This window comes from Notothenia rossii (genome assembly GCF_949606895.1).
Source record: "Notothenia rossii genome assembly, chromosome: 4".
In the NCBI taxonomy this organism is placed as follows: domain Eukaryota; kingdom Metazoa; phylum Chordata; class Actinopteri; order Perciformes; family Nototheniidae; genus Notothenia; species Notothenia rossii.
This window is the reverse complement of record NC_136902.1, coordinates 29,090,125-29,107,581: the sequence shown is the minus strand read 5'-3', so window position 1 is coordinate 29,107,581 and position 17,457 is coordinate 29,090,125. Positions and strand designations below refer to the sequence as shown.

General features: G+C 40.6%; 1 protein-coding gene across 4 annotated transcripts in view; it reads right to left on the bottom strand.

Annotated features, from left to right (window-relative positions):
- cfap74 (cilia and flagella associated protein 74) overlaps positions 1-17,457 on the bottom strand; it is an 88,726-nt gene that overhangs the window by 21,958 nt on the left and 49,311 nt on the right. For all 4 annotated transcript variants that reach the window (XM_079674862.1, XM_079674865.1, XM_079674864.1 and 1 more), the window contains exons 19-23: positions 16,088-16,182; positions 14,753-14,875; positions 14,506-14,627; positions 8,753-8,881; positions 1,402-1,489 (exon numbers count right to left, since the gene is read on the bottom strand). In XM_079674862.1, coding sequence (XP_079530988.1) covers positions 1,402-1,489; positions 8,753-8,881; positions 14,506-14,627; positions 14,753-14,875; positions 16,088-16,182 — 557 coding nt within the window. The remainder of the gene's footprint in view (positions 1-1,401; positions 1,490-8,752; positions 8,882-14,505; positions 14,628-14,752; positions 14,876-16,087; positions 16,183-17,457) is intronic.

Here is a 17,457-nt window from a genome sequence, read left to right as displayed (position 1 = left end):
TCAGGTTCATATTTGTATTTAATGTCTCTACAGTGACATGTCTCCATGCTTTAATGTTCAAAAAGCTCTTTATTTTCCTCATACTGCCTGTGCTGCAGCACCTCTTTTCACCCTCCGTCTGAAACCAGAGCCCAGTCTGCTCTGAGTGGTTAGCTGACTGGCTCTATTGTGATTGGTCAACCGCTTAGAGATGTCCCAGCCCTTAGCCTATTGGAGCGCTAGCCAATAGGAGCGCGAGTGTGACATAGTGATGTCATTATGTTATGGAAGTAAACAAAGGAGTCCAATGGAGGCGTTGAGGAAGGGGGGGAGTGTGTGGGAGAAAACCCAGCTTACATCAGTTCACTTTCAGATTCTTGGACAGTTTTATTTATTTTTCTAACAATGAACCATTCTGAATTCCACTCTGATTGACTTCTTCTCCAGAACAATAACTGTTTACCTCAGTAATAAGAGCCATTTGCCAGGACCAAACATGATTTATTGGCAATAAAGTTGATATAATTGAAATTGATGACCAGGACAGATGCCTACATTAAGCTGACATTCATCCATCTGCTGCCTGCTGTGTCTCAGCAGTTTGTTGAGAAACATCGTCAAGAAAAATGATTGCATTTGTTTCTGAAAAGTGTTTTTTTCTGTTACTTTAGTATGACGGATGGCGCTGAATAATACAACAGCCTCAGGTGCTGCTGATGAGAGGGGAAAGCCAGAGCAGAGATGTGAATCACAGCTTTTTAGTTGCATTTGGCAATAAGACACGGGGGAATGTTTTTCTCAAAATGTGCCCAAAATTAACCCAGAATAAATATATACATCATATAAATGTGAACACATTTCAGCTGCACATTGTTTTTAAAAAGTGTCATCTCCAAGGCAGGTAATTAAATTGTTCCTGACAACAATGTAACATAGATGACTTACCAATTTACATGTTGTATCCACATAGGCTTGTACCTTTTTAAGAGTTTATTAAAAATCACTTTGTATTTATTCTGTAAGCCACAAGCATTACCACATGTTAAAAGGCATGAGATTTAACAAAAGTAACCACAACAAAAATGTAATACATGCCAAAAATGGCCAGATAATATGTACGCAATGGAACAAGAAGAAAACACACACTCTGTTCCCTTTTGAGCTTTGAGAGACATTTTCAGTGAAACCATATGGGGTAACCTTTATGCTCGGCTTATTAGCACCCATAGAGTAACTGGGCCTTGGGGGTATGAGATAATTTTAGCTTGTTACCAGCAAAATGGGTTACAACCTTCAGCCGCTCTGCCTCTATTAGAAACAAAGTAGGACATAAGCCCTTTATTTTGCACAATAAGAAAGATGTTTTCAGATAAAAAGGGAGGTTAACTGTAAAATACACTGCGTGTGTTTTATGTTACAAACCTGGCCTGCTACTAGCACTGTTAGAGGAACCTCTAGGACTCCTGTATCTTCGTCAAAAAGCTCCATGGCATCTTTGGATAAGGAGATCCTGTGAGAGAGTGATACAACATGCAGGTACACTGTGAGGACACATGCTATCATGCACACAATCTCATCATGAACTGAATAAAGCAGAGACCCCAATACAGTGGTGCAGTGACGACGTATTTCTGTAGGCCGACCCGGAACTGAGCATTACAAGCGCTCCCTCTACTAAAGCAATAATCCAGTGGATTTTTTAATAATGCAGACAAATAAGCTTTGTGGCAACCAAACCTTTATGCTATTTACATGTTTTGATCATCAGGATAATCTTCACATATTTACACCACTTGAGTAGTTTTTGAAACGAAATGCCTGAAGAAAATTGCGTAAAACTAACTACATCACAGTTGCATGACCTCACCTTAAGACATCCAAGCTAAAATCTGACTTGTTTTTGGTGTTTGCATAAGAGGGACTATTGACTTATGGAATAGACAAGCTAATTGTGTTGCTAGGAGTCAGACAGAATATCTGGAGATATTGGGATTTACGAAAACATGGCCGCACCCGGATATATCTGACAACATTATTTCCATTGATTGCTTCCTGACAGTTCGGGCAATGTTTCCATCAACAACGTTTCCAACTTTTCTTTTGATGGTTTCCAGACTTTTGATGGTTTGGGAAGACACTGAGTTCCATTGGCTACACTGAATTTTATTGCACGTTTTTATTTAAAACTATGTTTGTTTACATATTCAATTATTTCATTCTAATATGGTGCAACCCTACTTAATTTCCCCCTAGGGTTAATAAAGTATTTTTGATTGATTCAAGTATTTTATGTCGTAGAACAAACATAAAAATCGTATGAGCTTGTATTAACCTCAGATCTTATTTCAGGCATCTAACCAATAACACATACAAAAAAAATGTTGACCTGGAGACAAGGGAACTAGAAGTGGTAATATGCCAAATCATTTTAAGATTTAAGGACTCATTCCGGCACCACCCCCTTAATAAAAAACATTAGGTGGAGCTTTTCAAAGAAAGACAAAGATTCAGACCCATTACTTTAACCCACGACTGTGGGATCGGCTCACCAGGGAAAGCATGGGAGAGATGTAGAGCGCGCCTCCACACTGCAGTAGGTTGTAGCCATGGTGATGGGAGACGTAAGTATGATTCAAAGAGGCCCAGCAGTCAGGCGTATGTAAAACTCCAGTCCTTCTACATAACATGTACTATATATACACTGCATATATGTAAGTGTGTAGAGTTCATTAGCATGTAAACAGTGGTCGAATGTCAAATGCAGTTGGTGGTTCAGATCCACCCCCGCCTCTCACGTCCTCTCTTCTATTTTTTTCTTTTCCCTTTTCTGTTTTTCTCCTATCAACTGTCTTCCCTGTCTCTAGCTTTTTAATGCTGGAGAGCTAATGCCCTAAATGTCAGTGGTTTTAAGGCTCTCCAGATGTCAGCTTTTTTTTTTTTTTCAAAGTGCTACAACCTCGCCTCCGACAAATCTGTCAGCTTCAGGTTGGAGGGCAGGCTTTTATTTCCTCCTGTGTCAGCTGCAGCTGCTGTAAACATTCCCTACTACACCCTTCATGACTCAACGCTAGAAAAAAGGTTGCTTCCTCGTAGAATTTAATCCCCTTCATTTACAAAGGGGACTAATGAAAATAAGTATTTTTCCTTCCCTTCATTGACCAACAGGGACTGTATTTAAGGAAGCACTCTTGTTCTGCCTGTAAATAGACTCGCTGCTGGGGAGTCACTCTTGAATTAGCTTGGCAGGGCAGAGTGGAAAAGTGCGGCGGGAAATCGCCAGGCCCATATGCCCGGGAGAACTTTGCGGACGGATGGAGTTTTAGATTTGACACTGTCCTGCACAGATTTACTTTATCTATGACCAGATTATCCACACAGCCTCATCGACAAGTAATTCTCCTTTATAGTCTTTAATGATACTACTGAGATCAGCTAAGGACACGGTCAAGTTGAAATACTTTGAACTGTGGGTACTACTAAGAAATCTTGAGTGGGAATCATCGAGGGATTTGACCTAGAGCTATTGAAATAACTGGTTAGAACTTTATCTTTCTGTCGATTACTAAAAAACGTTGGATGTGAAACAAAAGATAATTATGACCATCATGATAATTATCACCAAAGGCTGATCATTTTAGCATCTGATTTGAGGAAACTGGGTATTTGTACCTTTTGCCTGATGGTAACTTATACAACATATTTGAAATATAAATTCCTTTTCAATATAGACGCCTGCTCTGATTCCACTTCACCATTAAAAAAAAGTGATGATGAAACGGATTACAAAACAGATTAAGAGGTTTAGGGATTGACCGCTATGCGGAAATGCACGAACAAAATATACAGTAAATGACTGTAAAACAATTTGAAAGTGTTAACCACACAGGTTGTTTTGTTAATTTGTTTTCCTGGAACTCATGGATTAATTAAAGTTTCCATTTGTTGGTGTGACTGATGAACTATTAGTGAAATCACTGATGGAGCCGCTTGTTGTAATCTGTAGTAAATCATCCGTGTAATCTCCCTTTTATCAGACGGGGCGGGACACATTGCCAAGGCTCTCCAGGGATTACACACATCGTTCTACCAGTCGTAGTCAAATGATCTTGTCATCAGTTTAAAATGTACTTTACAATAAATTCTCTAAATGCCGACACACTCTTTCCCTTGACCTCCTTACATAAATTATAATTGCTTTCAAATAACTAAACCATGTCTTTTCTTTCACAGTTTTAGGTTGAAGCACGCCAGGTCACATGGATGTGGTGATGTGACATGATGTCTGTTCTGAATTCTGCCTATCCCAGTTGGAGACACAACTAATCAATGAGAGCTCTGTAGCCGGGATTAAAAATGGGATCATCATATTTTCATATGGCTCATAGCCATGAAAAAATTCCAGAAAAACAATTGATATAGCTGTAAAGGATGTTGTAAGATGTTTTGAAGTAGGGTTTTTGAGGGACTTATCTATAGTCAGTGTATTTATACAGCACTTGGCGATTGGCAAACCCCCAGTTTGGAGAAACAGACAGGAAGTACAGTCACTGAGCAAAGCAGTATACAGCTGAGGGCAGTCAAATAATTAAGCTAATCTAAAAAAATGTCTATCTAAGAAAACTGAATATCTGTGTCAAGAACAGCATTTCTAGAATATTTCCGCTACTTCACCACGCAGTCAGCTTTCCTTTCATATGGGTGACTAAAGGTGTTATCCATCATCTCTTTAAAGGCACCAGACTGGACAAAACAAATGATTGAAGAAAATATGTATTTTGACCTTGTAGAACACAAGAGATGCTGGAAACAGCAGCGACCACAAACTATTTTGTTTTGGGAGCTAAAATAAGAGTTGTTGTCAAATATAAAGTGTTACAAATATTTGAAAAAAATATCGTAAGCTTGAAGTGATATCGACTTTTCAAGGTTGGCCATCTTTTTGATGGTAAAAATATGGTTTGCTTCTGCACCCATGAAAAGTAGTTAATTGCTTTTCTTTGAGGTTGTAACTCCTGTCGGTTTATCCCAAAAAGGGGCGCTACTATGGAAACAAATGTCATACAACCCCATCTGAAACACTTCAAAATATCCCTTTAAAACTCCATATTTTGTCAGTTATACTGAAACACTCCAAGGAACAACCAATGTGAATCGTATGTGAATGACAAAATAACCCCTTCTCCCAAACATTAATTGGTTACACAATTTCATGTTTTCTGTTTCCTTCTGAATTCCTCTTAGCTGCACAAGATCGCAAACAGTGTATAGAACAATGCATTGGATATGTGAGAGGAACATGTGGGTTGCATGGTGACAAATAAAAGTGGAGGAAGGCAGGCAGAGAGAGATGAAGCAAAGGAAAGACATTGACGGATGTGGGCAGGTTGAGCACAATCCTCCAGAGCAGGAAGCGAGAATGTGCTGCTCACCCTCTCCCCAAAGCCCGAGGAGGGGAGGCAAGAAGCAAGCACCTGAGTAAAGAATGAAAGCTATGAGTCATTTGGAATCCAGATTTAACTGTGTATGAGTATGTGTGGAGGAGACAGTGAGTGAAGGCAGTGCTGCTAATGAGGATTTAGAAATCCAATCAGGCTCTGGGTAGGAAAACATTGGTAGTGCCTTTTTAATGACACACCACCAGTGAATAAAACAAAAGCCAATCTGTCAAAAATGTGACGGATTAGAAGGCGAGATCCAACTATGACGGAGGCAAAATAGGAACACAATGTCAGACTAAATTACAGGAGTGGAAAAAGATTACAAATATTTAACTCAAATTAGTTAAACCACACTGTAAACATCCTGCACTTAAAATGGTATTTAAGTTAGTATAAATACGTAAATATAATCAGCAAAATATACTTTAAATATTAAACATAAGACTAACAAATGCAAAACAAATCATAAAAAAACACCTTAAAGGGGCACTAGTATGGTTTTTGAGGTTTTCCCTTTCCTGTAGTGTGTTATAGGGTTGTGTGCATGTGGTCTGCAAAGGCTAAACTCTCAAAGTTCCCCTCCAGAGGCTGAAATTCCGCTATTTGACTACTTTGCTTACATCTGTAACATAATGACATCACTTTGTAACGCTCAAGCTTTTATTGTCAGAGGGAGCTTGACCAATCACAACAGAGCTGCCAGCTGACCAATCAGAGCAGACTGGGCTCTGGTTTCAGACAGAGGGTGAAAAGAGATGACGCAGCACCTGCAGTCTGAGAAAATACAGATCCTTTTGAAGATTAAACCATGGAAACATGTCGCAGTAAATGAGCAGAATAGGGCCCCTGGGTTAGGGTTAGGTCCCATGTCATGCTTTTCCGGTTATTATGAAGGTTGTTATGCATGTAAACGGTTTGCAAAGTCACAAACCCTCGTACACCCTGTAGCGAATAAAACTCTAACACAAAAAAGACCTGTCCATGCTGCCCCAGAACGCTTCGTTGGAGATGTCTCTTTTTCCATTGTTCTCTTCCTGGGTAGTGACGTGCCCATACCCAAATGGACCCATTAGTTCAAATGGACCAACCCGTTGAGTTCCACACACACACACACACACACACACACACACACACACACACACACACACACACACACACACACACACACACACACACACACACACACACACACACACACACACACACACACACACACACACACACACACACACACACACACACACACACACACACACACACACACACACACACACACACACACACACACACACACACACACACACACACACACACACACACACGCTGGGGGTGGGGTGCTAGTGGAGCCTCACAGCGGCGAAACTGTGGTGCGCTTACACTGTAGGTGTGCCACGTTTGGGGGTGCGGGAGGGGTTGCGGTTGCTAGTGGGGCCTCGCAGATGGGGGTGCTGCAGCCCCCTCAGCAGCACCCCCACCTTCCCACGTCCATTCGCGATGTCTCACTGTCTCGCAGGCTCCACGCAGCAAGAAGGAAATTAACCCAGCTCACACTGTCTGCTCCTCGCTGGTTGCTAACGCCATTGTAACACATAATCACTGATGTTCCGCTGTAGTGGTGGTAGACTCATCAGAACAGAGTGGGCGAGCTGACCAATCAGAGCACACTGAGCTCACAGGGAGCGGGGGGGCAGGAGCTCCAACAAGCCATTTAGGTTTTAGTGTTTTTAGGTGCCGATTAACTATCTCTTAGTTGGCTAGGTAATTAGTCAGCCTTATCACACATTTGAAAAAAGAAATATTTGTAAACTTTCGTTTCTTTTGCAAACAAATTCATATAAAAAATACCAAATAACGACAGAGGTAAGAAATATGTAGAGAAGTAAAAAGTACAATGTTTCCTTTGGAAGTGTAGTAGAGTAAATATATAAACTAGCAGGAAAAGAAAATACTCCCATACTCAAGTAGAAGTACTAACTTTAATTATTATTACAGTACTTGTAGTACATGTACTTGGTTTCCACCACTGATAAACAATAATGTGAAATTCAGGCTGTTGTCAAGCTTATTTTTTTCGCAATATCAATCTGTTCCACAATCTCAGCAATTATCTCAGTAAGACGATGTAATAAACTGGATTCAACCTTTGAAGCTGGCTCGGGTGTATCAGGTTATGTAATCAGAATCAGGTTCCAGCATATAAGCAGCGGTGGACGGTGGATACACAGAGGGACGAGAGGAAGAGTTTGAGAGTGACAGAGAGAGGCAGAATGGATGCAGAGTGAGAGGGGAAGTGATAGAGGAGTGTAGAGAAAGGCAATGAGAGTGAAGCATAGTCAAGAAGGGAGGTGAGAGGCCAAGAAAAAGAGAGTGGGAGAAGACAGCGCAGGAGCAGATAGATGGAGACACAGAAGAGAAGACGTGTGATACAGAAAGAGTAGGGAGGGGGTGGTAGCTGTGGCTGCAGCGTTAGTGCTTGTGAACGCTCAGCAGCACGAGTAATGCTGTACTCTAAGCCGCGCATTAAAACCTCTGCTGATTCACTAAAGCAGATTACTGACATTTTCCCACTTTTCCCTCCTGCCCCCTTCCTGAACGATGACTGCTGCACGGCCTTCATTTTTATCGTATTTGAGGAAAAATGAATGTATTGTTTTAGCATCAGCTATCGATACACAAAGAACTGCAAAGTAAAAAAAAAAGGAGGGAGGGCAGAAGAGTGCCCACACTGAGTTTTTACATACTGCACGCCTCTCATATTTGCCCTGGGGGTCTCCTGTCCGCTCTCCTGGCATTCAAACTGCAGTTCAACTCCTGCCTCTCCAGCTAAATATAGAGCCGGTATTGTTGTAGGAAGAATTACCATGTCCTCCAAAGTCATTAGAAACCATTACGCTCAGAGTGCAGGTGTGTGGAAGCAAGTCTTTTAAACCAGCTGGCTGTTGACTGGCTATAGATTGTACCTCCGTTAGACCCCTAAGCTTGTTTATATCAAAAAGGGAAGCTATCATATAAGCTTTGCAGTAACACACGTACCAGGCAATACTGTCAACATTATATATTTAAGGTTAAGTGGTGTCAAGAGTTATTTGCTAATTGGGGTCAACTAACACCTCTACAGTATAAACATCCAATAACTCTTAACACAGACTTTTCTACTGTATGTGCAGAATGTACAATCTATAGCAGTTTTTCAACAAGAAAACTAGCTTGAAGGGAAAACAGATTGCACTTTAATAGAAGGTTGATAGAATCTTAACAAGCTTAAGGTCTAAAATAAGATTATGAATGCTCCAGTGGTTCCATTATCATTGCATCCTCTGCGTGTCCTTCCTTACCTCGGCAGGAACTTGAGTTGTGCTTTGAATCTCGATTGAGCTTGGATGAAACCCGTCTTTGGAAGGATCTCCATGTGTTTCCTCATTTCCGGGCACACCTCAAAGGTCAGCTTCAAGGCTGTGCTGGCTCTGTAATGCAATAGTTTCATTAGCTTAATGCAAACACAGCAAGTGCATACCGGTAAAAAAAAAAAAGGGGGTTATGAAGGGCTGTCTGTACTGCTACTGAATAATAATGCACAGACAGTAACGCTCAGGCAATATTGCACAGGATATATTGCACAGGAAATGCTTTTGACTTTTTCTGGCATAAAAAAGACAACGTGAAAGCAGCATTGAGGTAAGCCATCCATTTCATATAACAGCAACAAAAACAAAAGAATATCTGCCAGGTGCAATGCCCAGTGGACCTTTACCTTTTACCCCCCAGGGACTGAAGAACAGACAGAGAAAATACTTTTAGTTTGAGTGACAGACAAATTGCATTTTATGGATTGATGTACCACCGAATCCAAATCATTTAGGTCACCAAATTTTCCAGGAGCTCCAGATGGTTGTGCCTGTGGCTACAAGCCTCAGTTATAGCTGAAGCTATTTTATAAATGGCTCTTCACCTTGGGAATTCTCCAACACATCCAACCACAGCCCACACGTTTACACCTTCAGACAACGATGACAGCACAAACACAATGAAATAAACCTGTTCGCTGGAGGTGAAATGCGTGTAACATTTTGTTATGTCTGCTTTCATCCTCAGAGATACAAAAGGTGAGCGAAGAGTGAGCTGTGGCGCAATCGACCGAAGGGAACCCTCATTTTTCGATTCCCCCTCTCAAACGAAATGCCCCACTTTGAACAGAGAGGTCAACCAGATGGTTGTTTCCCCGAGGCAAGGACTCTCAGGAACACGTGGGGGTATTAAGTCGCTATCTTTATTCAGGCCAAATGATAACCTTCAAGAAACTCTCAGAAGAGTATTCATGGGTACATAATCATTTAGGGCAATTATAATTGTAATTAACAGGGGCATTTAGCTGATCCTATCTTTTTTACTGGCTGCATTACATTACATTACATTGTATTTAGCTGACGCTTTTATCCAAAGCGACTTACAATAAGTATAGTACAGGAAGATACAACCTTGAAGAAAACAGAATCATATAAGTACATCAGGTTTCATAGCTAAAACATTTCAAGTGCTACTCAACTGGCTATAGATAAGCCAGTCCTTTATTAGTATATAAGTGCTCTGTTAGCAGTTCTTTGTTAGTAATTCTATCGCTCGAAGTGGAGTCGAAAGAGATGAGTTTTTTCTGCCTGTGACTAGCTTATTTCTGAAGCAATGTCTAGTGATTTAAAGGTCACTAAACATAATTTCACGTCATTTGCTGCCTTGGGGTAAAACTCACAATGATTATGTAATCAGCAACATTATACAATTTTATTTGGTTGTCGCTTTACATATTAAAACAGAAACTGTGTTCTAGGAAAGCATTTCTTAACTGACAATGTGAGATTCACCTCCAAGAGGATTTCCTTAATACATTATCTTTCTCACTCACTCATTCCAAACAACAAAGAAACAAAGCCTCTCGACTTCCCTCTGTTTTTGGCCCATTTCTCTATGGTTTCCCCAATGTGAGGTTTGTGTTGGAATTCTTTCTCTATCGTCCTGCGCCATGTTATTTTGGTCCTCCCTCTACTTTGCTTACCTCATGGGGTGCAGAGTAAAGCGACTCTAGGGATTACTTTGAAGTTGATTGTGAGCACATGGCCAATCCAGACCCACCTGCCTCTTTTCAGTAAGGAGTGTATGTCATCTTTATGGGTCATTTTGAGACAGTTATTATTGCAGATTGTCTTTGGCCAGAACATATGCTAGCTAGATCCTACATTGGCATGACGTTTGAAAGGTGGATATACAGTGTTGTGTTGATGGAAAAAAGTGTTGGTAGATTCATAGTTTGGTTTTGGTGGTGTATTGCTTGGATTTCCAGATGTGTTAAAGCTTAAGAAGGTTCTGAGTGCTTTATTGATCTGGTTTAGAATACAAAGGATTTAATGTCTTTCATATATATTTTTGTTGGTTGGTTCATATGGATGCCCGGGTCTTCTGCAAATTCTTGTGTTTCTATTGGATGTTGGGGAGATCTCTGTAGATAAAAACCTCTGAAATGCTCTGTCCATTTTTCTCCTGTTTCTTTTCAGCGTTAAGTAGTTGTCTCTGCTTGTCATGGATTTGGTTCTAAATTGTGTTCCACATATCAGATTGATGATTTTGTAGGATGTTCCTTGATAATATAACAAAGCTGCTTTTTCAGTTGCATATCCTCAAGGTAGACCAACTCCTTACTGGCCTTTTGAACTGTTTGTTGGTGTTTTGGTACTAAACATGTAGGCCTTGTTTGAACCTAGGTGATTTGGTAATGTTATTTGTGTTTGTTGTATAGTCTCCCATGTTCCATCTCCACGGCGTTTCTTGATAGTTTTGTAGATTGCAAATATGTTTGCCTAATGTTTGATGATCCTGGCCTCATGCTCCTCATCATCTTTCCTTGCATTATTCGAGGGGGCTTGATATCTACTCTGGGCTTGTATTGGGATTTTTCTTCTTCATGGATGGGTCTTTCAGCATGCATCCAATCTTTGAGATCCTCCTGTTGGTGGTCCTACTCTCCTTTGCTTCAATTTGATGCTATATCAGAGTGGTGGTCACTAGAGACTCCTCTTTACACTTTGACATCTCTCAACAAGCATCTCCTCTTAGTTGATCATCAAATGGTGTATGTGTTGATGTCTTCCCCATTTGGTGAGAGCCGTGCCATCCATGTCAGTATGTTGATGTTCTTGTGGGGAAACAGAGTGCCTGCAATAACCATGATGTTTTATAGCCAGAAGTCAGATCATTTCTCTATGTGTACTCCCAAGCCTCAAGGGAAACCAAGCCTTCACGGAAACACTTGTATGGAACCATCCCGATAATGCAGCACTGTCTGCTTATTGACGTATCGTATATTTCAAAAATAACCACATGGAAAAGAAAGATATAAATCTATTATCACAACATTTTTAATAAAAAATAACTAACATCAAATACTAACACAAATTCCTCTTGCCAAACAACATAGGAGACAGGATGGACGAAGGCACAGTAGGCATATGAGACATACAGAGAGAAATCAAGGACAGAATGTCACGATCTGTCTGTGTTGTGTTTTGTCTTGTCTTTTTCTGTCTTTGGTTTCATGTTTTATTTTGAAAAGTGTTCACCCCCTGTCTTGCATGTTGCTTTCTGTCTGTTTTCCCTCCTACTTGATTACCCGATTGTGTTCACCTGGTGCCCCTGTGTTTTCTCCTCCCTCCTCACCTGTGTCTTGTTTGTGTGATTAGTCTTGTGTGTATTTAAGTTCTGGTTTTTCTGTCTGTCATTGTTGGTTCATTGTTTGTCGTTGACTGTGTTCACGAGGTAGTGTTCTGTTTTGTTCCTTAAGACCTTGAAATAAAGGTATTTTTTCCTGTTTATTCTGCATCCTGCCTGCTTCACTCACCCCAAAACAGAAGGCTTTGTGAAGAAGAAAAAAAGCAGCTTGGTTGTTTTCTTTGTGGCCTGAGTTTGGGCAGGAATGCTGAACTCCAACAGGTACCAAGGGAGGAGAGTTTGAAAGTCCAGGATGCAAAAGAAAGCCTTGACGTTCCACATTTTTTTAAAACTCTGCCAACTGTTTGCACTATATTCCAATGATTTGCTGGCAAAAAATGTTAAAATCCCTGGCTCTCAGAAAATAATAATATTAAATTATGCTTATAAAGGTCTGTCACAAACTAAGGAGGACTTGTGCGATATCTCATCTACTCAAAGGAAGAAGTGACAAATTGTACGATAAAAGCAGCCACTCGTTTATTGATTCCCCAAAAAACCTGCCAAGCTATTTTTTGTTCAAATTACAGTGTTGGAGGAAGAGTGACATATTGCATGGTTTGCTGGTGCAAGCGTCAACATTTTTGTATTTAAAGCCTGCTGTTCACACTGATGCCGTCTTCGTCATCTTGTCACATATGCTGTTGTGCCAGCGCACCAGATGGCAGTTGTCACAAATCCTCCACCCCCACACATGCACTCCCTCCCCCACGTGATGTGACACAATGACAGGCTAGGTGGTGGACCACACGTCTGCAAAATGTCTCTGCCCCCGTTGACTTTTTAACCTCGTGTGAGCATTATATCGTGGCCATAATCACAAAGGATTTCCTGTTACCATGTGCTATTGTGTGGACCAAAGAGGATTGTGGGGATGTGAGCTTATCGCTCGATTCATTGCGTCATCCTTTGTTAAAAGAATATTTATCAGATAATGCATCGGTATTTTATTGAGGCCGAATATCTCAATACTTGGCTCTGAGCATGGTTAAGAGAGTTTTATGTTGGAACATCTGAAAAGTAAGCTGGACTGGTCCGTTTTAAGGGATTTCAATGAGCCGGTTTTCTGTGGAAATGATTGCTTTGGCAAAGAGTGTGTGAGGGAGTTTTAGTATTGCATTCAGCACATAAGCCAACATAATACATCAGCAGTCCATGCCACTTTCCAAACCCTAATAAGTCAGCATGATGACAACTCAAATGAAAATATGACATGTAACACTCCCTTCTGCAGTCATATCATTGGGCTGAGGGGTTTTAAACTGTCTCTCTCAGATATAGCCGGGATGTTTTAAGTGGGTTTTTATAATGGTACACGGTACAGTAGAAGGCTGTCAGTGTGCCAACAACAAATGGCAAGGAAATAAAGCCATTTACTGCTTTAGGTGGGGGAAGCCACAAAACCAATAAAATAATAATCACTACTAGTGCATGCTATATTTAGAGCATTTTCACTGCTCCACCTTGCTGATTTCTGGTGATCACTTACACTCATCCTAAAAGAGGTGATTTTGATTTATTTTAAAGAAAAATGCCCAGACTCAAATTTTTTCAAAACTTGACCTAAAGTAAAGAACGATGACGTTAACTAAATGTAATACAAACAAGGACATTTGAAACAGTACGAAGGCTTAAAGAAAGATTGAACCTGGCCTTAAAATAAAAGCCACCCTGAGGTCACATTGTCCTTCACAATTACTGTTGCCTGTTGTTTTAATTACAACCTTTACCTAGCATTAAAAGTAATGGAACTCAGATAATGCTTCGTCTAGTTTCTTGGCACACTATGTTTGCCCTTGATCCATTATGTTCTCCAACTGTGAACAATGATTACTTAAAGTGACACTGATATGAAAACTAATGACGTCTCGCTGCCCTTAATTCGTCAAGACAGATGTGTCAATGGATGTAAACCAATTGGGGATCAACACGGGATATAAAACATGTTGTATTCAATAAAAAGGACAGAGCGACTGTTTTAAATTTCTCGGGTGGATTTCTCCATTAAATTACATTTATTGTATTATAGTGTTAAGTATGACACAGGAATTAAGCTAACAAGGTACGCAGCTACATTTTAAACTTTACTGTAGGGATTTCCTGATTAATTTCAACAACAAATAAGTAGATATACAAAACATTTTCAACTTCTAGGTACTGTTGTATAGATGAAAATAAGTGAGACGTCAGAACACAATTCTGGGTTATGATTGGGAGCTTAGCAGGAAACTAAAATAACACAAGTGCAACAGTGCAGGTTTCACAACAACATTTCTGCATCAAGGGGTTTATCTACATGAAAAATCAGTCAGCAGTCACAGTGTATGGGACCCACCTGCTTTGGACCACGATGCTGTCTTGATAGAGGCGATCAAACATGCAGATCTTCAGGTCAATGCTGGGCTGAACCACCCAGACAGGGACGCTGACTGCCACCCCCTTCACCTGGATGGGTATCTGTAGGTACAACCGTTTGGTTTACATAGAATAACAGTCTCTCTATGGCTCTATCATTTTTTTAATGTCTACCCTTATCTTGTTTTTAATTACATTCCCAAGGTGATAGGATCGTAGTGTCTTACTGGTTTGCTGGTTAAGTCAGAGAATCTGATGTGGAAGTCCAGTTTGCTCTCTCCTGGAATGGTTGGAGTGAATATGACCTCCAGTCTGATGCTTTCGAAAGGACCAATCTCCCCTTCTTTTACCTAGAAGGAGGGTACATCAAACATTACATATTGGATGTTACAGTCGAAAACTTATTCCACAAAACAAATGTGAGATGACCATTTCCTCAGATGAACCTCTCACTAAAACAAAAGTTAGCCAATGACCTTGAGTGTTTTTAACTGAGCTCCAAGAGTTTTTATCTGGCTGAATTCGGTTGAACAGTTTTATCTGTCTAAATAAAGGTTTGAAATGAAATGAAATGAATTCCACGACACAAACCATTTCTGTCAATGTAGGGGAAGCTGAAATCTCTCAGTTCTCTTAAATAGCATTTAATCATACCACAGTGAGAAGTGAATGTTTAGTCAGCTCCAAGGCATAAAGGTAGTGAGAGCAATAATACAAAAACTAAAGAGTGAGCCAATCGTGCAGCAACAGACTCAATATGGTGTGACAACAACAGCATGATGGATAATCTGCCACACAAGACACCAGCCTTCAACCACACAATGTGAAAGTATCACTCATAATGACAATAATCGAGCCACGGGCATGCAGACATGCCGCACACACACAGCCATAACAGGCGCAGAGGGAGAGGCAGCACACGATTAGCCCCCCACCAGAGAGACGTAATGAACCCTGAACAACTCCACAACTTCACATGGGCCATAAGGCACACTGAGCTAAAAACAAAACGGAGAGGCAGGAAGCTTTCCACAGACACAAATAATAATCTGTCTAAGAAATAGATTGAGTATCTCTCTGGTCTAGTTACACAGATAAGTCCAATAACTTCAAATATAACCATTTCCTATACATGCAGCCAGCCACAGGGAAGCTTTTATCGGTCAAGCAGTCGTGAAACAGCTATTCATCATCATTAATAGATGATGAATCTATGAATAATTCCCTGACATGTTGTCTAAAGCCACCTACACTTGTAGTCTGTATCTTAACAAGACAGGTGAGTAAAATGGACTGTAGCATCATGAATTGTACAACACATGTTGCACAATGATAATTGGAAATGAATTGGATTAGCGCTGAAGGCTAGCGTCAGCTAACATTTTAACAGAGACAACGCTATAAAATGCTTATGTAATAAGCACCAAAGACAAACAGAGCAAAAACTAATGGGAATGCCATTCATTTTGTCAGGGTTTGAAGTTATAAAATAATTGTTATAAAAAAAGCAATGGAATCGTCAACATCGTTTTGACTGTAAAAGATAAGATTGAAATACTTACATTTCCTAGACTTATGTCACCAAAGTCGGAGTTGCTCTGGTCCATCTGGGCATCCACATCAGTGGACACACAAGTCTCAGGAATAGCTCCTGGACCTGCAGCCTCACACACACACACACACACACACACACACACACACACACACACACACACACACACACACACACACACACACACACACACACACACACACACACACACACACACACACACACACACACACACACACACACACACACACACACACACACACACACACACACACACACACACACACACACACACACACACACACACACACACACACACACACACACACACACACACACACACACACACACACACACACACACACACACACACACACACACAGGGTTAGGTCCCATGTCATGCTTTTCCGGTTATTATGAAGGTTTTTATGCATGTAAACGGTTTGCGCACACACAGGGTGATCAACCTGTCTTGGGGTAACAGCCAACCCTCCAAAAACAACACTGTGAACTCGATAGATCTATGGTTTGAAAAAACCAAAATTCGGCCTCATGGTGGCACTAAGGGAAAGCTCATGAAGGCCACCAAAATCAGATGCCTTCTTCAGACTGGCAGTATGAGAGAGCACTTCAAATAGTGTGTTATTATAGCAAGGTACAGCAGATACAGTAGCACATCAGAATTTGGACAGATGGCCTAGAAAAATAATAAACCTTGTCTCGGGAGCATGAATAGGCGCATTCAATGTGATGCAATCAGGCCATTAGTTCAAGAGATATTGGTGGCATTAAAAGAAAATACAGGCAAAATATTCAGTAACTGTAGCAGCCGAAAAATTCTGCCTGGATCAAACAGCCTTTCGCAACAATGGTGAATATAAAAAAATAGACTCAGTCTTTTACAAACCAGCAGAACAGAGAAAGACTGAGCAGCTTATCAAAGCATCAGTGGAGGAAACTGCTGAGTGCAGCGATGAAGATTTCTGATCTGAGGGAACATTCAAGAGAACATGCCTCCTTGTCATCAGCTGTGAGAGCAAGGTGAACCCTCCACGTTCTGTGTGTGCACTCTTTTTTTCTTTTCTTACAAGGACTGCATGTCCTAACAGGAATAAAGAGATGAGAGAAATCACCCACAACAGGAGATTTTGTTCTTAGTTCCTGTGTTTCAGAGGCTGTTTTAGGAAACAGATATATTAATAAAAAACTGCACATGCTAATATGATTAGTATACTGCTGTATTTTCATATTTTCATATTACTTTATGCTGACAGATAGAAGGCCTAACCTGTCCAGAATGCAAAAGTTTGGGTGAGTGTGCTATACCTATAAGCAAGACAAAAAGAAACTGGACTCAAGATGTGAGGAGGGAATTTTTGT